This window comes from Halichoerus grypus, chromosome 5, assembly GCF_964656455.1.
Source record: "Halichoerus grypus chromosome 5, mHalGry1.hap1.1, whole genome shotgun sequence".
Taxonomy (NCBI): domain Eukaryota; kingdom Metazoa; phylum Chordata; class Mammalia; order Carnivora; family Phocidae; genus Halichoerus; species Halichoerus grypus.
The window spans coordinates 3110064-3132537 of NC_135716.1; the positions used below are offsets into that span (position 1 = coordinate 3110064).

The window sequence follows — 22474 nt, forward strand, 5'->3', positions numbered from 1 at the left end:
CAGTGCATGTAATCGCTGCGGGGGGGGGGGGGGCGTCTGCCTCGTGACACCTGTGGGACCTTGAGCCACTTACCCAGTAATGCCCTGAAACATTTTCCCCATCAGTGAAAACAGGGTCATCACTTCTCAGCCGGGCCTCCTGCTGCTTCCCCTGGTCCCTATTGTCCTACACACTATCGCCTGCCTGCTCTGAGGAATGTACCTCCTGCGACGACCCTGCTGTGCTCACAGTGCTCCGAGCCCCGTCATCATGACAGGCAGGGGCCTCCGTGATCTGCCACCTCCCGATCCTACCTCGCCCTGCAGCCTTCCCGTGGGCTCGAGCTGCCTTTGCCTTCCCGTGCATTCTCTAGCCTCAGGGCCGTCACCCATTCTCTTCCATCAGATCGGAACTCTTGTCCCTGCACATGACTGAATGACTCCTTTCCTCCCCTCAGATCTTCATTCAGCTATCACTGAATCAGAGTGTCCTCTGCCGGCTACCCTGTGCAGAATATATTTCATCCCCTGTGACTCCCCTTACCTTGCTAATTTGTCTTTGTCGCATTTACTGCCACCTCCTAGATATTTGTGTATTTGCTGTCTGACTTTCACCACAAATTGTATATAAACTTTTCGAGGGCCGGCACTTTGCCTGTTTTATTCCCTGGTGTCTTCCCACCCCCTGGGGTTGTACCTTGGCTGGTCTGGGTGCTGGAATCAGTATTTGTGGAGTAACTGCTCATGTCATAAGCAAGCCGTGAAGCCCACGATCACTGTGTGCCAGAGAGGTGCTCGGTGTTCTGCGCTCACTGGCTCATTTATTTCTCCCGACAACCTTGTGAAGACACCAAGGCGCAGAGCGGTGATGGCAGACCGTGGATGGGCCACGGAGCCACAGGCCCAGACCAGGCGGCCCCCGTCCAGCGCCCACGTTCTTCCTGCTTCTGTCAGGGCCGTTGCTGACTACAAGGAGGCTGAGGGTCACGTCCTTATCACCATCACTGTCAGGCCCAGAGTAGCCATGACGTGTCCGTTGAGGCATCGTCAGCATCGTCAGGCTGCTGGCTGGTCACAGCAGGGCCCAGTGTTTGATCCGGGGTCTGTTTCCTTATCGTTAAATGCGATAACATTCCTAGCAAAAGCCTCCTGTGTCCTGTTTGATCCCGAACGTGCAGCCTCGGGACCGATCGCTGCTTCTTGCAGAGCACTGTCTTCCTAATCTGCTCAATGTGACTCACTCCACGTCTGTTCTCTGACGGTTATGTGGCTTAGGAGAAACAGTGCATGTAAAGTGCCTGGTAAGTCCTCGGTTCAAAATAAATGAACTCTAGTGTGCTTCCACAGATGACCGCCCCACATAGAATACCTGCAGGAAATTGTTGACCTCGTTCTGAGGAGAAGCAGAAGGGAACCTAATCATTTGGCGGTTGTGTGTTTTAATGATGATGGACACTTAAAAATCTTAGCAGAACTTGTGTATGTGTACCTTGCATTTTTTTCCACCCTTAAGTGAACCAAAAGAATTGTATTTACTACTTTGTTTGCATGTTTTCCTTATGAGACTATTGCATTTTTTTTAAACATCAGTAAATAAAATTTTAGAAAAAATAGATCTTCCTATAACCTTTGGGTAGGCAAATATTTTATAAACAAAACACTGCAAGAATTTCCTAAAAAGGAAAAGAATAAATAGGGCTGCATAAAAATTATGAACTTTCTTCCTCAAAAGATAACATTAAAATAAAAAGATTTTTAAAATAATTTTTACAAGAAACCATCCAGAAAGTGAAAGACAAGCCTTGGAGTGGTAGAGGATAGGAGTCTCACAATGACCTCACACCCTGAACATGTAAGGCAGGCAGGCCTACAGGTCAGCTGGGGGTTAGGGAGGGGGGGACCCACAACCCTTCAGAAAAAAACAGATGTTTCACAAGAGGAGATTTCCAAAATGGCCAGTCATCAGATAAGGCTGCTCCCAGCCCACTCTACACTTACCGAGGTAAATATCAGTGAGTGCAATGAAAGAGAAATGCTGGGCAGAGGTGGGGGTGGAGAGGATCCAGAACACCCCATGCTGGTATGGCTTCTTCAGCTCCCTGACGGGTGGCATCTGCAAACGCAGGTGTGTGTGTGTTACACTCCCAGTCCAAGCCCATGTGCCCAACAGAAGTGCGTACACACGTTCACCAAAGGACATGCATGAGAGAGAGAGATACGGGGAGAGCATTCTGATGAAATTTGTTTCGACCACTCTTGAAGCGTGGCTTCCTGAACAATTAAATTATTTTATTCTTAGAGGAAGAAATAAAGAGTGTTTACAGCAGTATCCTCATAATAGCCAAAACAGGAGTAACTCAAATGACCCTTAGCAGTGATGTGGTATTTCATGCAATACAGCACTTTCCAGCTATGAGCGACTGTCAGCTGCTAGACAGGGTGAGTCTCACAAGAATGCCAGTGAATGAACAAAGGCCAGACACGAAAGAGTACGTTCTGTGTGATTCCATGCGCATCAGGTCAGCTATTGGGGGAAGTGTGGGGAGGTGCCGCCCCTGCCCCGTGGTGGACAGTGACTGCTAGGACCGGGTGCCTTCTGGGCTTCTTCCCTGCTCTGTCTCCTTGCAGGATCATTGAGCTCTAGACATTGAGGTGCAGTCTTTGTGCTGAAAAGTTTGAAAATTAATGCTTAAAAATTGATTGTATTTTAGCTTATTTTTAAAATAATATTTCAGAGTAATTGGTTATGCCATACTCACAGTAATACTGTTAATTGTAGATTATGAATTGAGAAAATTACTTATTTCTAATTGTTCTATTTTGTGAATTATTTTTTAGATATGAATTGAGAATTCGTTATTTGCCAAAAGGATTTCTAAACCAGTTTACTGAAGACAAGCCAACTCTGAATTTCTTCTATCAACAGGTATAGGAGAGTGCTTTAATATACTTTTCTCTTTGTGTCTTTGGATCCTACTTGGTTTTATTTTAGAATTAGATAAAACCTAACATTTGGGAGAATGTATATTTGTCACAGCATGGCAGTGAGAGACTTTTACCCAGTGAGTTTTGAATTTTTGACACTGAATTTTTGTATGCTTGCGCAAATCCTAAAAGATACTTCTTTAATGTGGAGACAGTAAATCCTACGTGACACAAGCATTGGTTTGTCTTTAATTCAAGTATAATTACCATGCTTGAATATCAACAAATTGGTCAGGTGTAGAATTTATTGTCAGAGACAACTATATTCATATAATCTCAAGAGCAGTTTGCACAATAAAGGCAGAATTGACTTTTTTGCACTGAGTTACTTGCTTTTTACCCCTTCAAATATTAGTTAAGCAATAAGCACATGTGGCGTAAATGAACCAACACAAATTGGCCAAGTATACGTTGCTTGTTAGTTTTCATGAAGAGTGCCAAAGAACAAGTCCGAGGAATAGCTGACATTCACACACATGTTCTGCAGTCAAATGCACTTGGTCGTTCTTTGTTTTAATAAAAATATTTATTAAATGTCTGCTGTGGGTCAAGAATGCAGAGGAAATAAACAAGATAGTCTGCCCCCTAAATTCCTCACCTGGGTGAGGATCTCCTGTGAATAGGTACTTTGTGCTCAGTCCTCTGTTGTTGAGAAGCACAGAGGATGTGGCCGTGCACAGGAGGGTCTGCTAACTCCGTGGAGGTGCGGAACCCAGGTGGCTCTCCTGGAAAGTGTCATGTGAGGAGTCCCCAGCTTTGTAGATGAAGAAGAGATGTACTTTAGGAAACATGGTGCATTTAAACCTGAGCTAAAAAGTTCTGAGAAGAAACAGGAGAGGAGATAGAGCCCACATCATGAAAAGGGAAGGTTGTAGGTTTTCTCCTGCAGAGTAAGGAGAGCTATTTAAGGAATGTAGTTAGTGAAATGTCTTGATGAGAATTTTTGTCGTTGTGAAATAAGACCACACTTATGTGATGGCAGCATCTGTCATGGACTAGATGGGTCTTAAGAAGGCTGCAAGCAAGTTGGGAGGCTCTCCAGCCATGTAGGCAAGAAACGGGGGAGATAAAGGTCTAACTAAAGCACATTTAGTGGGTGGATTTGATAGGGCTGTGAGACTTATCCAAATGGACATGAAAATAAAGAGGTGGATTGCATCAGTCCGGGTGCGTAGTGTTGGGAAAGAGAAGAGGTAGGCTAACTTCAGGAGGAAGGCGGTAAGAAGGTAGGTCGTTTTATTTCCCGATGTGACAAAACTGGATATTCCTGCCTATAAGATCCAAGCTGTGAGAGCAGGAAGCCAAGGATGCTGTTTCCAGATATTGGGTCTGTTTTCTTGTGCCATCGGAAATGTGAAGTGTGAGGTATGGGGCCAGACAGGAACTTGGGAGGTTTACCTCGATTCAGAGTTGCATGGGAGAGGGAGTTTACGTTTGGCAAAATGGAAAGAGAAAAGTCATGTTTAGATCCCAGTTGAGATTGCTGGGGGCCCACTCATACTGCAGAGATGATTTCCAGTTTACAAACTGCTCCTCGTATGTGTTTTCCCAGCTCCTCCGTAGCCGTCTGATGAGCCTTGTGTTTGAGTGAAGGAGGTGACAAGAGAGTTTAGTTAACTTATACGTTTGCCTTGGGTTTCTTTCTCTTATAAATAATCTTTATCACTTTTGGCATAATTTCTTTGAAAAAAATCCACCCCCCAAAGAATTCTATGACTATTTAGTGACACAGATTTCTGGAATTCACAATACAGGGTTCATTAGCTCGCAGTCCCTCCCTTTCATAACTCGTAGGCTGACCTCGCAGTCAGCCGCGTTCTTGTTCCTTCCACGCTGCTGCCAGCTGTCCTAGTTTTTCCTTTGACGAGACCTTGCTTCTGTCTCTGACTAAAAGTATGTGCTGGTGTGGCCCCAGTTTTCTCTTACTCATAGGACATCTCTCACTGCAGCCTGTGTCATTCTGTTGAACAGTCTTTATGGGACCTGAGAGGGAGCGCACATACTGTCGTGTGCTCACTGCGTGTAACAGCTTTGTGCGTCTCCCTGGGCCTAAAGGTCTCATCTACTAAAATAGGTATATTACCTATCCCGATAAATGAGGTGGAATTGTCCCCCGTACACGTACCCCGTCATTATTTGACGTCCAGGCAGCGCCAGGCTCCTGAGGATTCGGCATTTACCATCTGCAGATCAAGACACAAGTGTGAGCGGCACCTTCTAGGATAGGACATATCCCTCTCCTTCCTGTGTGCCTCCACCCCACCCTCTGCTTTCTCCTGTTCCTGCACTTTCTCTTCCTCAGCCTGACCCTTTTTAATCTTTTATAGTTGTGAAGTCATATGGCACATTTTTAGGAAGTCCTGAAAATATTCTAAAACATCACTTAAAGTATCTTTATCCTAATAATTGCTTTCATTTTGTGTATGATTTTATAGTATTCTACCAAGTACCTGTATTTTAAAAGAAATACAGGTGCAATCATGATACCGCCCCTTGCCCATGTGGATGGCTGATCCGTACCAGTGTCCCGGGGACAGGAGACAGGGAGGTAAAGTGTGTGCAAACCACAGAGAGGAGCGGGGAAGGGGGGAGGACTGTTGTCGTCACAGCCAATGAGTTGGCAGCTATACTAAGAGCCATGAGTATATTCGTCTCCTTCAGGCTGGTATGTGGCGCTGTTGGCAGTCTGGCACGGAAAAATAGTTGAATATTGGCAATTTAATAGTCAAACTAAGAATTCTCCTTCCAGGGGTTTACTCTAAAGAGGTAAGATCTACATGCATATGTAGGTACAGGATGCTCATAGGAACAGTGCACCTGTTAACAGAAGGGAAATTGGAAGAGTGTGTCAATAGGGTCAGTAAAAGGTTGGTTAAATAAATTCTGCTGAGTTTCAAATGTATTCACCCATCCTGACGAGAGAGGTACAGCTCTGTACACGTGGAAGGCATTATGTTAAATGCTGCTGTTTAAAACAGGCCATGTATAGAACATATATAATGTAATTCCATTTATGTGAGAAGATGTATGATTTTTATTTTTACCCTGATCTAACAAAGTTTTGAAAATAGTATGATTTTTGCATTACTGCTTTGACAGGTATTTATATATTTATTCAGCTTCTTGTGCTAACCTTCCAGTGCAGAGTCTGTCCTGTTGTGCATGTGGAAATTCTGGAACTATTATGGGTGATCCCTATGTTCACCTGAGCAGGCAGGAAACGGGCTGAATCCCATTGTTGAAAAATCAGCTAGGAATTCAGAACTGCCTCCTGTTTAGACATGCGCGCACACACGCACGCACACGGCGTGAGTAAAAATTTGGCCTTTCAGCAGCTATTTATAGCCAAGGCCTGTTTAAATGCAAATGAAACTGAGATATTTTGTAAGAACTTGAGTGTGGAAATTTTCACTGAGTTCAGGGATAAGTTATTTAATAGAAGCCTCAGAGTTAAATGATAGCCATTCTATAATTTTTAAAATCTTTACTATTTGATGAAAATATGTAAGATGTATACATATATGCATATGTATATTTTCACTGCATTCCAAGCTAAATGGATCCATTTTTAAGGGGCCCAGAATTTGATGACCTTGATTCTTTTTAATTGTTTAGTTTGGTAACACCCAATACATGTATGTTTTTGTGCAGTGTGATACTTAGTACTAGCGTGAGTGCCTGTGATCCTATGGCCCAAATGAAGAGAACATGCCTGATGTCTCCTGGTCCCCTGTTCCTGTCACATCTCCCCGCCCCCACCCTTTCACTCCATGCAGGCAAACGTGGTCCTGTGTGTCCATCATCCCCTTCCTTACTTCCCCTTGCAAGTTGTCACATTTCACAGTGAGTGTGTGTTTGGTTCTGGCCTAGGGTAGAAGCTGACCTGAGATTTTCCCTGAGCCCTCTGCATTCCCTCAGCGGCCTGACTAGGGTTTGGATATTGTTTTGTTTGTTTGTCACCCAGCTCATAGAAGCATTCCAGAAGATTAAAAAAAAAAAAAAAAAGTTTTATTCAGCACTTTTAGTTGTTTTCAGTGAGCAGCCTTGTCAGGACATTTGGTCCACTGTTTTGGTAGAAATGGAAGTTGTCATAAGGTGATTTAAACATGTATCCCATTTGGTTCGTTTCTAAAATAATTTTGAATTGTGGTTAGAGACTGGTTCATTTGATACTAGTTGTTCCAACTTTGTTTAGACCCATTTCAGCACCTCCCACCTACTGAGATTTTGTCAGGGTTCTGGTTTTGCAGGAGAACGTGTGTTCTGTGATTGTTGAGCAGAGTGTGACGAACACCCATGAATTCAAGATTGTTGACAGTGTTGTTCAGGCCTCCCGTGTGGCTGGGATTCTTTTTCCTGCTTCTGGGTACAAGTCAGGCCAGGGAGTGTTTTCTCTCAGAACTCTGATGTTTATTATTGCTGTTGAGAAGTTGGCTGTCATCCTGGCTTTGAAGGTGATCTGTCTGTCCTTTCTCTCTGGGTGGCTTTAAGACCTTTTCTTTGTCTTTAGTGTTCAGCAGTTTTATTAGAAACCAGGTGTGGATTTCCACTCATTTTGTCCTGCTTGACCTGTGATGTGCACCCTGTACCAGGGGCTCATCTCTTTTCATCAGTTCTTTGAAATGTCTTGTGATACCGACTCAGACCTTGCCTTTTCTCCCTTCTTTGTGACTTGGCCTGAGGTCCCCATGTGGGTCCACATTAGAACTGCTCTGGCTGCCCTCCCTGTGCATCCACTTCCTTCTCCTGTCTTGGCTCTTTGTCCCCCGGGGATCCACGATTCAGGTAAATCTGTCACGTCACTGCCCACTCTCCTCAGCCGCAACCAACTTTGATGTGTAATGCATTTGCTGAGTTTTTATTTAGCAAAATGTGTCCCTTCCCCCTTTAAGAAAATCTGCCAGGCCGTTGTTAATGGCTCTTACTGTTTTCTGATTTTTCTGCCTTTTATTTCTTTACCATTTCATGTAGAGGTAATGTCTCTTCTGAATCTGAATTATAACGTCTGAAATTCTTGGGCTTGACATCTGTTGGTGATGGTTTACACTGACTCTCAGTCAGTGATATGTTTCCTTGTATGTTTGTTACGAGCTGTTATTTGGTTGAATTTCACGTGTGGGAATCTTTAGGGTCTAGCTTGGGGATGAGTAAATAAATACTCCTGAGTGTGTTACCTGTTGTCATCTCTATTTTAGAAGAACACGTATTTTTATTATTTTGGCTCTTTTATCAGGGTAGAAATAAAAGAATTATATTTGGATTCTCTCTACCACTATTCTGATCCCAGGAAACAGAGAGCACTTATAATAAACTACCTTAATTTTATTATTTAGAAATTTCAGCTATGCCCACTATTCATTTTGTCCATTGTTTTGGATGGTGTCATGCAGGAAACAATGCCAGCAGTTATATTGAATGTTGGGCTACTGGTTGGAGATTATCTTGTGGATGCACAGTTTCAGTTAAAGATGTCCTAAATGTGACTACCAATGTGAGATACTGCAAATGATTCACTAAATGTTTTTGACCCATTTTAGAATATTCTGAAAGATATTAATCAGCACACTCTAAAAATAAACTAGAATCTTGTTATAACCCTATTTACTGTAGAGCAGAAGTTATAAAACTAAGTTTTGATGCTCAAGCTAATAGCTCATTATAAAACAAGGAAAGTATGCCTTACCCCGAAATCAAACTTTTCCTTTGCTATGTAACATTTTATTCCTCTTTATCTCTCTGAAATCTCACTTGTTAAAGGTGTATTTGGTTGGCAACCTTTTGCAAATAATGGTGGCCATTAGTTTGAAGAATGATGCCCATGTTTGGTCAGGAAGTTGTCATATTAACTAAATCTGTATTGATGCAGAACTTGTATAGAAATCATCTGGCACTCGAAATTTTCAGCTCTTACAATGCATGGGTCAGACATGGTGTTCCCACTGTTTTCTCCTACAAATATTTTAAGATTAAAATGAGTACAGTTGACCCTTGAGCAATGCGGGGGTGAGGGATGCTGACCCCCTGCACAGTCATAAATTCACGTATTACTTTTGACTCCCCCAAAACTTAATTACTAATAGCCTAGCGTTGATCAGAAGGAAGCTTTACTAATAATATAGTCAATTAACATATTTTGTATGTTGTTTGTATTATATACAATATTCTTACAATAAAGTAAGCTAGAGATAAAAAATGTTATTAAGGAAATCATAAGGAAGAGAAATTATATTTACAGGACTGTACTGTGTTTATCAAAAAAAAAAAATCCATGCGGGCGCCTGGGTGGCTCAGTCGGTTGAGCGACTGCCTTCAGCTCAGGTCATGGTCCCGGGGTCCTGGGATCGAGCCCCACATCGGGCTCCCTACTTTGCGGGGAGTCTGCTTCTCCCTCTCCCACTCCCCCTGCTTGTGTTCCCTCTCTCGCTGTCTCTCTCTGTCAAATAAATAAATAAAATCTTTAAAAAAAAAAATCCATGCATAAGTGGATCCTTGCAGTTCAGACATGTGTTGTTCCTGTGTTACCTATACATCCATCCATCCTGTCCTGAAAACATGACCTGTAACATAATTACGACTTATTTGACAAAAGGAGTTCTGGTAGGAAGTTGAAGGAAGATACCAAGGGCAGAGCCGTAACCTCACCCTGAGGAATAGAATCTGAACATGCCTGGGGAAATATTGAGGTGCCAGGGTGTGTGGTTTCTTGTTCCTGTGATTTTTTATTCAAATTTTTTATTTTTACAAGTTTTTATTCAGATAATTGTATTATCAGAAATAGATTTCTTTATCTGTATTTTCTTGGCTATAAAGCTTTCTGCCAGTTAAAACATTTTGAAACGGCAGCTCCAAATGGGAGATTCTTTTAACACCTGACATTTTCAACGTGGTAATTATCAGCTGTGCTTTTCAAAAAAAAAAAAAAAGGGTAAAATAAATGTAGGTCTAAGTCTGACTTATTCGAAGGTCTATTTTCTGTTCTTATTTGATAGATTGAGTAATGTACATTTCTTCTTCTTTTTCCACTGCTGTATATTTTTGTTGATTCAAGAAGCACTCATGTTATTGAGGATTCAGGTAAATCCTGCATAGTTACTCTATTCAGCCCATATTTCTTGGTCATCCTTCTGTATGAAAGACTTCAGAAATGGGAAGGCATTATAAATTTGCCTTCAGCCCACCTCAGGGACTTTGACAGACTCTCACACTGGTAGGAACGCTCTGGTCGTGGAGTCCCCAGAACCAATCTCAAAGCTTAGTCACTCACTAGGAGGATTTACAGAACTTGGGTTGTTTGATTCTCTCGCAGAGTAAGAAGAAAAAACTAATGAATATAAATAACAGTACTTGCCACAGAAGGAAGTCCAAATATACCCTATTTTTTGAAGTAGGAAATTGACATCAACATGGACACAGATTAATTTGAAAAACCAAACACCGGGGATGCCTGATGGCTCAGTTGGTTAAGAGCTGACTCTTGGTTCCAGTGCAGGTCATGATCTCAGGGTTGTGAGATCGAGTTCCGCGTTGGGCTCCCTGCTCAGCATGGAGTCTTCTTGGGATTCTCTCTCTCTCCCTCTGCCCCTCCCCTGCTCACACACTCTCTCTCTTTTTCTCTAAAATAAATAAATAAAATCTTTAAAAACAAACAAACCAAACACCAGCTTTCAGAAGTCTTTTCTTGAAAGACGCTTGCTCAAGTGCTGCACTTGGGGTCAGCACACAGTAGTTGTCTGTGACATGAAGAGAGAGTGGCCAGGCGAAGCACGCGGTACACGGGAAGTCATTACGTCAGCCCTTGTAGGCAGCAGGGTGACGGGATGTGCTTCCACCCGCCCCTGGTCTTCTTGTAGAGGAAGACTGTGGTCTTCCCTGTGAGAGAGTTTGGAGGCCATGTGGGCACACGCTGAAGCCTGACTTGTAGGGGTGTGCCGACTGGTGCTTGAGTCCTCACTCTTAAAACACTTGCTGTGTGACCTTGGGTGAATTAACTTTCCTGATCTTTATGTGTAAAATGGGACTACTAACACCAACCTTGAAGAATTATTGTAAAGATTGCAAATAACATATGTGAAAGCATGTACCTCGGCCCTGGTAGTACTCCTTACATAATAGGCAGCCCCTCTGTTGTCACCTTCATTCTCGTTAGGCTTGTTCTAAGGCTTTACATTGGGGATGATGCTACTGCCAACTCACAGTGGTGCTGCGAGGATTATGGGACATGTTACATACAAGTCTGCCTGCCAGGGTGCTCAGTATTTTTAAGCAATTTTATCCACATACACACACTTAAATGCTCAGTAAATTGCGTATATTTCACAAATGAGAGGCAGTGAATTCCACTGAAAGTTAGTAGGAGATGAAAGGTAGTCAAGAAATGTCTTATAAGAGAAATGAACACTGAGCATATAGAACCCTGAGTCCTAAAGAAAAATGCCTGAGCACAGCATCAGTATGTGAATGTGCATGGTGGCTTCAGAGAACGTCCTCTCTGGGGGGCCGTCAGGGAAATCGGATGGGGTTCGCCGTCTCTGCTCTTGCAGACACAAGCTGCCACAGGGCTTGCGGTAGGGATGCAGGGAGCCGAGGGTCTGCTGGGGTGGCTTCATGTGGGGTCAGTCCACTCTGCAGGGTGCATCGATCACTTCAGACCATGGGCACAGAGCTCTGAGAGCGAGAGCAGTAGACTGTTGATCTAGGAAAACAACTCGTAGAGCTTTTAAGTCATGTTCATAATGGGATTTTCTACAGAGACTATTAAATTATCATTGCCTCTGTTTGCATTTTTGCAACTAATGTGAATCTGGTTTTGATGAATGAAATAAAGTATACGATTACGTTTTGCCACCTGTGAAAAGTGCTTAAAAATTATAATTAAGCTTTAAGATAATTTTGTTGACTGTGTAATATTCCATTATATATACACACATACCACATCTTCTTTATCCATTCATCTCTTGATGGACATTTAGGCTCTTTCCACAGTTTGGCTATTGTGGACATTGCTGCTATAAACATTGGGGTGCATGTGCCCCTTCAGATCACTACATTTTTATCTTTGGGGTAATTTTACTCAGCATGTAATTGATATTCTGCTGTGGTTTCTTTGAAGTCCTAACCAAACTATAAACTAAGATCGACTATTTCAGTCAGAACAACTGTGGTGTTTCTCTAACTCACAGAAATACATGTCTTGATGTATCTCTTGTGCCTTTATTTTTGTGTGCAATAATAAACCTACTTAGGATGCAAAAACTTTGTTTTTAAATTCGTATTTATTTTTTGCTATATAGGAGAAAGGGCCAGTTGAAGTATAAACAAAATGATTCTAGGATTAAAACTTTTAACTTAATTTAGTGGATTGAGTAAATCAGTTTGAATCAGTCTTAAATACCTACTATGTGTAAACAGTAGAAATTATTGTTGCTTATTTACATGGAAAATGATATTTACGGAGGTACCCAAACCCCAATTTGAAGACTTTATTAATTCATTCATTTGCTCACTTATTCTGTTAATAAATATTATTAACCACCGAGGTCTAGGTGCTAATGCAGAAAATAAGGCAAAGGTTTTAAGAGGAAATGATGTTCAGATCAGAAATAGCATATGGTTGCCTATGGCTAGGTGACTGGTCATCACTCCTCCCCTAAGGGAAAGGAATGAGTAGGCGAGTACAGCGCACATCGAGTTCTGGATTCTTGGTACATTGAAGAGGATATTCCCATCGAAAACTTTTTGCTGTAAGAAAGACATGTGGTGAAGTGACTGGAGGAAGTGTGAATCAGTGTGTTGGCAAACTTCCTAGGCAAACATTGCTGAGTTTCTGGACAGTTTCAGCCAACCGTTCGAGGTTTGGCGTCATGAACTGAGGCAAAGCTGATATTGTATTATAGTTTCTGTAGTTGCTCAGCAATAAGCTTGGCGAAGGAGGTAGGTGGTTTGTTGAGTAGGTGTTGGTTTTGTCAGAGAGTTAGAATAAAGGGATAATTAGAGATTGGGAAGTTGGGGGTCTTTGCAAGGGAAGGTCAGGATGATGACATATGATGTAAGGTAGACAGAGTATTTAACTGGGGAGTAGAAATCTTTTGAGCAAGTGAGCTGACAGGCTAGGAGGTAATAGTTGAAGAGCAGGATCTTTGGCATTTTTTTTCTAGGGCAGAGGTCAACACACTTTAAGGGCCCGAGAGTAAATAACTTCAGAGTTGAGCACTAAGAGGCAAAACCAAGGGTGTTTGAAATACTTCTATAGTAAGAGACAAGACGGATTTCCACAAAATTTTGTATCGGTGAAATTCATAATATAATGATTGAGTGTAGTTTTTTGTAATACAGTTCTGCTAATGAGAATAATGGACTTCCTTTTGGGAGAGCGATAACATTTCACTAACTGAGGTTCAAAATAGTGCTCTCTATTGTCAGTTGCAGATGTTGATCTCTTGATGCTATTCTATAAGGAGATCTTACATATTTCATCTTGGGAAGTGTCTTCACACTGACAGGTGCTCTCAGGTCCAGCTAGCAGTCTGCCAGGTACTGTGATTGAGCATAATCATTACTCAGAAGCTGCTTATGGAATTCTTTTGGATTCTTCTCTTTTTTTTTAAATTTAAATTCAATTTAATTAACATAGAGTGTATTATTAGTTTCAGAGGTAGAATTTAGTGATTCATCAGTTGCTTATAACACCCGGTGCTCATTCCAAGATTCTTCTCTTTATATTAGATTTTACACATGTTATGACTTTGCAGATTAATCACATACAGGTGATGGTGAGGTGGAAGCATGTCATTTACAGAGTTACATGGATTTTGAAATATGTAAATTTTCTTTGCCCTTGCCATTGGGGTCCAAAGAATGCTGCTGGGACTGTCTGTAGTTTGAGTTCAGAAGATACATCCACTGCAAATTTGCATGGAAATAGAGATCTTTTTCTTGCTTTCGCTTGTGACAGCATGGGGAGGGTCTAAAGCAGTTTGCGATTCAGATGAGGTCAGTTGCTTCTTAAAGTCTAAGTGCTCATGGATTAGATGAGTTCTTAGTAAGAGTCCATTGTATTTCCGTAGCTATTTTTGGTGTTGCTCATTTCTGTATCCAGCATCCAGCATAATTATTGGCCCAGTGTGTCTGGAGGATGTGAACGGCACCCTGGAAACAGCCGTGGAATGGGTGGCTCTGCAGTGTGCTCTTCTAACACAGCTTTGTTTGCCCCATTCCTTCTGATTGCAGGTGAAGAGCGACTACATGTCCGAGATAGCTGACCGCGTGGACCAGGACATTGCTTTGAAGCTGGGCTGTCTAGAGATACGGTAAGGTGGTAACTAGGCATTGAGGACTTTGCTCATCAGCGGTGTTCATTAGTTTTGGAAATTATCCAAGTATTTTCCTTTTCCTCATAAAGATTACTAATGAAATATTGAATAAAATTTGAGTAAAAATTTGAGATTTTGAATTAGGTTGTCAGTGCTACTTTTAGAAATCTTAGGATCTTTTAAAATGGTATTTCGTTGTATTTGGAGTGGAATGATTGATGAGAGTGTGCGAATGTAGGTAGGTCTGAGAGCGCTCCCCAGTACTCTCCTGGGGTAATAGAAGTGTGCTGTGTGTGTGGGATCCCAGGTGTTAGCCGCTCGCCACCCCACCGGTGGGCTGAGGGATTAAATGTGCTCGTGCACATCGCTTAAATGGAAACATAAATAGCCGCATATGGCCAGTGGTGGCCGTGCTGCGGGGGTGAGGGAAATGGACATCGGAGGCTATCGTTCCTGATTCTGGTAACATTTGTCACCGTCTGTCAAGTATTCTATGCTACCATTTTAATTTTGAATAAAAGAGTATTTTACCTTTTTCAGGTGTGATTTCAATTAAAATTTACTTGAGGCTGCTAGTTTAAGATGAGTTGGTTAAACTAGCCAAAATTTGATGATGTGTGCTCAGAACAGTTAGTGAGAATTTCCCCCCAAGATCATTATTTTTTATACTGCATGAGGCTGTTAAATACCAGTCCGTACAAGGACAACCGAGGGTTGTTCAACTCTTCCTTAAAACTTGTGTTCAGCCTTAGTTCTTTTCTCCAGTAACAGCAATCATCCCTCACTGGTCTCTTCGTGTTCCTGTCCCACCCCTGAGCCCTCACAGGTCTAGGCAGAAAGCATACTTGGGTGCCCCTTTCTCACTGCAGACAGTGCTGTACTGGGTTATGTGGGGCAAGGGTCAGAAAGCACCCGCTGTTGCACGAGTGGTGCTGGGACTCCCTGGGTTCTAGGTCACCTTCCTGCTCCTTCCCACTCTGGCCTCCTGTGCTGTGTTTATCCCTCTCCTCTGTGCCCCGTTCAGTGTCCTTGATTTCATTATGAAGTAATGCACTGCAGGAAAAGCCGGACAAATCAGCCTCCCCCTCCAGGCCCCTCCTTTACCTGCTCCCCTCCCCCCCCGCATGAATAGAAAGCGAGAAAACCAACTAAGTGACCCTTTGGGGGTCCTTTGTAGTTTTTCATCTAAGTCTAGTACTTTCATTTTAAGTAGGCCAAAGAAAAAGCCAAACAAATTTGAAAAGCAAAACCAGTATTTATATTATTATAGACAGGTTTGAAACAAAGTCTCATTCTCCTGTAATATGACTTGAGATGATGCGTCATATCCCGAGTGTCCCAAAGCAGCTCAAGCCAGAGCTTAGCCCTTTGCAGGATACTGTGTATGTGCAGAGAGAATCCGACCCACGCGTGGCAGGTTCTGCAGAGAGAGGACCTGGCTCCAGTGAGACCTGGCTGCTTGAATGGGTAGTCTGGAGTAAGAGAGTGAAGTTCAGACACTGAGCATTCAGAATGGTAGACAGCATTTCCGGGCCGGAGTCTGGCCCCTCTGCCTGCAGAGCCTACTCGGATCATTCTGTCACATGTCCGTGCGCTTCCCCTGGGTGACACGTGCGCCCCTGCGGGAGTCGGTGTGCTTGCTGCCTGCCTGGCCATGGCAGGAGGCTGGTGTCCCTGTAGCCGTCCTGCTCGTGCGAGCAGTCTCTGACGGAGAGATGAGCACAGCAGCCGGCGGATGGAACTAACCTCCTTTACACCTGGAGTTTTGCGTCTCATCTTTACAAAGAGCCAGGCCTGCTTCACATTAAAAGAGAAAGCAAGATCGTCCAGTAGGACAAAGTCTGTGTTCACTGATCTCTGCCTCACTGGGGCATGGGAGTAAGGCCAGGGATGAGATTCGGTCTTTATTAATAGCATATCTGGATGTTTGTGGCTGAGCCGCAAAGTAGTTACCATTCAGCAGCGTAGACCCTCCTTATACGTGTGTGTAAATATATGTCTTCCCTGGTTTTAGGCGCTCGTACTGGGAGATGCGAGGCAACGCGCTAGAGAAGAAGTCCAACTATGAAGTGTTAGAGTAAGTATCACACAGCTCCGCTGTACCGCACACACCCAGAAATAAGTCAGCCTTCAAACCGAGGGTTTTATTAGTTTACCTAAAGTTAAATTCTAAACCTGAAACACTACTATTTCTAAAACAATTATTTCTGGAAGAAGGAAAGTTTTTTTAAGCAAAGAATTCCTAATGACAGTAACTGTGTGAGCAGAGATTTTAATTTGTTGACACATGTCTTTGGGCTGATAATGTTTACGGCATGTCAGCACAGACTTCTGTCTCTGTAGATTTAATCATATTGGGGTGAAGTTTCACTTGTAGTTTGCAGCGAATTCAGAATTGCTGATTCAGTTATCACCTACATTCTCTGTATACATTGTTGAAGGGTTTTTTCACAGGTGGAGATATGTGAATTACTTGTTGCTCACGTAACAGGATATTTAGGATAACTGAAATATTTTCGGATCTTGAAATTAATTTGTGTATTAGACTGTTATATTAGGTTGTATTAAATGCATAGAAGCCATGCTGGAGTTTATGTCTGGGGAGGCTTGAAGTTCTGTACTTCATCTTTTTTTTTTTTTTAAAAGATTTTTATTTATTTATTTATTTATTTGACAGAGAGAGACACAGCGAGAGAGGGAACACAAGCAGGGGGAGTGGGAGAAGAAGTGGGCTTCCTGACGAGCAGGGAACCCGATGCGGGGCCCGATCCCAGGCCCCTGGGATCATAACCTGAGCCGAAGGCAGACGCTCAACGACTGAGCCACCCAAGCGCCCCTCTGTACTTCATCTTTTTGATAATTCATGCAGCAAAAGAGCGTTGATCTTTAAGTCCCAGTAAAGGTCCGTTTTAGTTTCATTAGGAATGGTGCCACATCTGGCCAACACTTACCTTTTCTGGCTGTATTATTACTGAAATCCTTGTGGTATTTGGGAGATGTAAAATAAATTGGTAAAATAAAGTAAAAGGTTATCTATCACTACTCCCGCTATGATAGCAACTTTAACTGGCTTCAGATTTTGCCTGGACGTTCTTGGAGCCCAGCTGTGGCCACAATGTGAAAGTTTACTACTGCCCCATGACTTTGAAAGCAAGATTTTGCAGGGGAGTTGTAGTCATTCAAACATAAAAGTAGAAATAACCATTTTTGCAAATTGGTTACAGCTCAGGTACAGCCATTGGGAATAATAACTGGTCATAAGAGATGTGATAGTTATTTTTCATAATTGACACGAGCCTCCTTTGTGCCTGGCTCTGAGGGGAGAGAATGCCACCTGGGCCGTCTGTCCTGCTTGAGGCCCTGAGAGCCGGCCCACAGCCTGACCTCTGAACGTGACGTGTCCGCAGAGCCTAGCGTCCGTGAGCATGCACAGCACAGAGGACACTGTCCAGACGCTGTGCCCGGGTTTATCTGAACGCATCAATCCATACGTTGTGCCCTTAACAGATTGGGAAGAGCAAAAAGGAGTTGGTTGGAGATGAATGAAAAATTTGAGATTAACTAGGATATCTTAGCAGGCAGAATTATTTTCAGTAGAGTGTTCCCGACCTTCAGTGGATGATGTAGAAGTAGTGAGACCATCGATAACTGAAACAGAAAACAGCACTCACTGTGGTGGAGATTTCTGTTCACAACTGTCACATTCTTCAGCCTGCCAGACTCTCAGTGCTTCAAATACAAATCACCAGAATTGAGGAGATCATTGAAGATCTTGTCTGAGATGACACTGGGTTTGTTCTCAATTCAAATGGAGGTTCACAAATAACAGGAATAGTTTTACCTGTTTGGTTATTTGGTCGATTATCTGTTCCTTTGTCCATTTATTTCTTTACTCATTAGTTCACTTAACGGACATTACTGAGCACGTGCTGAGCCATTGGCAGCTGAGTGCTGGATATTCAGAAATTAATAATACAAAATGTTCACCCTCAGGAAGCTTACAGCTAGCGGGGAGACTCAGATGAGTGAGCAGAATTGTAGAGTAACATCCTAGGAGCTGAAGTAGAGGTGCCTGGGGGTGGGGGGTGTTGGGAGCGTGGGACTTGATGTCCGAGGTGGTTTCACGGGGAGATGTGGTCACCCCGAGTCTCGAAGAAGGCATGTGGGCAGGTGGGGGGAGCTGCCCGGGAGGCGGGATGAGACTTTGTGAAGGCACAGAGACACGGAAGGTCAGGTAGCAGCTAGAAAACTGTCGGTTCATTGTGAGGGCTGGGTCATTAACAGCCCACTGCTCTCTTCAGAAGCCTATGGTCCTTGCCCGTTGCTGATCCTGGGCCATCCTAAACAGGACAGTGGTGTGAGGAGATTTGCGATTTAGAACTCCATGTTCGTGGGACTGGGATTTTATTAAAGAAGGTTCAAAAAGGGAAGCAGGGAACCAGGACACCACGGTGTCCCTCCTGCCCACTCGAGGGGGAGCGAGGCTGTGTTGTGGGCACGGCAGCGCTGGGAGCGAGCTGGGTGGAGGTGGCCGGAGCTGGGGTCTGTGTGCCAGCTGGCTGGTTAGACTTGGTTTTCTGTCCTGGGCCACTAGGGATACCGCTCGCAGGAAGAGTTTCTGTTGGAGGGGGAACCGGAGAAGTTGTTGGAGCATGTTGATTTTCAGTTCTGAGGGAACATGCATTTTTTAAAAAATAGAAATGAAGGAGAAAAGTGGGTTTATTTCATATGCTATAAAATCGCTCCTACGAGTAGCATTAAAATCTTCCATGGTCCCCAGTGCCTGGTTTCTAATGTCATTCATCAATAAAAGGAACCAGGGTTCCTTTGAAAAATGCCTGATGCTAGAAAGGCGGGGGGAGGGAGTACAGGAGGGTCCTGAGCTTCCTGGTGCCAGGAGGGAGGAAGCGCTCTGCCCACGTGTTGCAGGAGCCAGCTGAAGTGCCTAAAGCTGGCATTGTTTGAGCTACAAAATGAGCGACATAGTTTTATATCATAACCCAGATTATAAAGTAGATATCCGTGAGTCCATACTCTTAGAAATGACTGAGTACATGAGAAGTGACAAATCTTCCCTACAGAAGAATTATAAGTAACTTATGTAGATGTGACCACAAAGGGGGCAGAGCATAAAGTCCCACCTTAAAGGATGCGCTCTGCTGGGTGACTCGTACAGGACGGTGTGGAGAGGGGTGTGGGGAGAAAGTCGGCTGGCGGTGAAGAAACCTGGCAGGCAACACGTGAGCTAGATGATCAAGGTCGGCGTCAGCAGTGAGAGGCCATGCTGACGGCAGGTGCCCTCGGGAGGATCTGTCGAGAAGGGCACTCCACCTCTGTTGGCTTCCTCCCCTAAACCCATAACCCCAGTCTCATGCGAAACACAGATAATTCCCAGTCGAGGGACATTATACAAAATACCAAACCAGCACACCTTAAAGCTGTCAAGATGGTCAAAAACATGGAGAATCTGAGAACCTCACATAGCCAAGAAGAGTCTGTGGAGTCATGGTAATTAAGTTGGATTCTGTAACAAAAAAAAATGATGTAGAAGAAGTAATGAAATCTGAATTAAGTACAGACTCTGTTAATAATAGCCAGTCGGTGTTGATGTAGGAGTTGTGGTGTGCCACTGGTGATGGGAGCTGGGACAGGAGAGAGACCTGGGCCTGGGCTGTGCGTGGGGCTCCGTGCTGTCTTTCCAACGTCTCTGTAAAACTGAGACTATTCTACAATAGTCTGTCTCAATTTAGAGAGGAATGATAAAGGAATGGAGGTGAAAAGCCAGCGGGTAGATAGGGATGACAGTCAAGAGTTCAGTCCGTGGCGGACAGTTCCCTGAAGTCTGAGAAGGACCTGGATCATAAATCACCAGGCAGCCAGGGACAGGGTGCTGGAGCGCCTGCTCGCATCCTTCAGGTTAGCGTGGAAGCCCGTCCTGTTGCGGTGAACTGTATCCTGCCCTGTCTCTGCGAGGCCCCAGTAGGAACTGTGGTGTCACCGGGTGAAGTGAGCCAGGCATACTGTAAATACTATGAAAGGGACACAGAGTCAGAGGACAACAGGGGCCCAACTGAAATCCCCATGGGTGATGCATTGACATGTCTGTGGCGGCAGGAACAGGCAGTTAAAAGAAAGAAAATGAAGAAGCAGGTATCCATCAAGGTGGGGTGGTGGATGGTGTATTTGGAGACAGGAGTTTTCAGTTTAAGATCTGTTAGCAACAAAGAGCACCTGGCTGGCTCAGTTGGTAGAGAGAGTGCTGCTCTTGATCTCAGGGTCATGAGTTTGAGCCCCACACTGGGTGTGGAGTCTACTTAAAAAAGAAAAAAATAAAGAAAAAAGATCTGTTTGAAATGAAAGTCAAGGATTGCATCAGAATTGGTATATATTTGGCTTATTTCTAGAGATTACAGAAATTGAGGTGACGGGAGAGAAGGCGGGGGGGCAGAGGACAGACCCGGGCACTAATGGGTGGGGGTCAGTGAAGTGGAGGATGTGGGGGTTGCTGTCCCCAAGTGAGGGCCTGTATCACGGGAGAAATGGGTGCAGCGTGGTGTCATCACAGGCCTTCTCAGGGGCTGTGGGTGAAAAGCAGAATTATCTGTAGTCTTGAGGCGGCTGTTGTGTATTCTTATGTAGGTATGCTATGTAAATGAGGCAGACATGATAGAGAAGGAAAAGAAGGGCAGGTTTAGGAGGCTTAGGTTCCAGGGTATGACTGTGCTGGGTTTACCCTGCCCGCTTTCTCCCTCCCTCTAGTGGTTCCGGGTAGGTGCGGATGTGTGATTCCTCTGTCCTCTTGCAGCAGAGTGTCTGGTGCGGGTCCTGCCCCCACCGTATCCTGCCCTTGGTATGGGCTTCCAGGGGTGTAGAGTGAGAGTGTTGCTGATGCCTGCCTCGGTGTGCGGAGTTAGGGAGGCGAGCCTCATCGAGAGCCGAACACAATGCCGGCCCTGAGCAAACGTTTGCCCGTAATTACCATTGTGATCAGGATCCAGATGAGAGCTTGTCACTCACGATGAAAACCAAACTGTGTAGAGTTACTTCACAGTGTTAGTAAGAAAACAGCGTATGAAAGAATGTCAGAGTTCATCTCTTAACTTAATTTTGAACCTTTCAAAATTGTTTTCATTTGTTTACAAAGGTAGTAATACATTCTAGCTGGAGAAAATTGGAACAGAATTGTCCAATAAGATAAAAATCTTCGAATCCCATCAGTTAGTGTTAACCACCTTCACAGTCTTACTGTCTTCAGAAATATTCCTATAGACCCCCCTTGTTTTCCATGTGTGTGCACAAGGCAATACAGAGCTCAGTGTGAGAGCAAGGACGCTGTACGTGCATCCTGCTTCTTTCCGTCAGCCTTACTCTGGAGAGCTGTTTGCACTGACCGAGTGCATGTCAGCAGATCCGTCAGATCTGTGGGCCATGCTACGTGTGACAGTCCGGGCGTGGGGGACGTTCGGGCCGGTGACAGTACATGGCAGTGTCACCGTGTTTTCTTGTTCGATTTTGCCTGTTGACCGACAAATAATAGCTTGTTTTACTTATTTCAGCTTGATTACCGTTGATATTGAGTACCTTCTCGTATGTGGACCATTTTATATATTCCTTTTTTAAAATTGGCTGTATTTTCTTTTCGTATTAATATTAAGAGGTTTTTGTCATATTAACTGTGTTTGTAGAATTTGTTCTGTATGTTCTTCCCAACTTGTCTTTGTCTGTCAACTGTGACCATAAATGGCTTTTCATCATACAGGACTTGTTCTTTTTTTTTTTTAATGTAGTAAAATCTGCCAGTTATTTTCATTTTAGTTTTGAGTTTCAAGACCTGATGTTTGTTCTCAAACTTTTCTGGATTTATTTCTATTTTCTCATCTCTAGATGTGCAGATATGTTTTCAAAGGTTTTCTTGGTAATGGTCTGTGTGATAACAGCTTCTTTGGCTTTCGTGGAGACTGTCTTTGTGAGCTGGTGTAAGATCATTTCCCTCCAGTAATTTATTATGTAAACATTCAGACACAAAGAAAGTTGAAAGAACCGTGCAGCGAGCACATGTAAACCCGCCCCCCAGATTCTGCAGTTGACATTCTGCTGTCTTTGCTTGATGTGACCAGTTTTTGTAAGTGTTTCAGTGTGGTTTTAAAAATGGACTTTCTGTTCAAGCTGCTCAACGTCTGTCTTTCCTGGTGTTTTGTCTC

At 43.6% G+C, this 22474-nt stretch overlaps 1 protein-coding gene across 11 annotated transcripts in view; it reads left to right on the forward strand.

Annotated features, from left to right (window-relative positions):
* PTK2 (protein tyrosine kinase 2) overlaps positions 1 to 22474 on the forward strand; it is a 259848-nt gene that overhangs the window by 105852 nt on the left and 131522 nt on the right. For all 11 annotated transcript variants that reach the window (XM_078071946.1, XM_078071938.1, XM_078071937.1 and 8 more), the window contains 3 exons: positions 2818 to 2905; positions 14191 to 14270; positions 16288 to 16350. In XM_078071946.1, coding sequence (XP_077928072.1) covers positions 2818 to 2905; positions 14191 to 14270; positions 16288 to 16350 — 231 coding nt within the window. The remainder of the gene's footprint in view (positions 1 to 2817; positions 2906 to 14190; positions 14271 to 16287; positions 16351 to 22474) is intronic.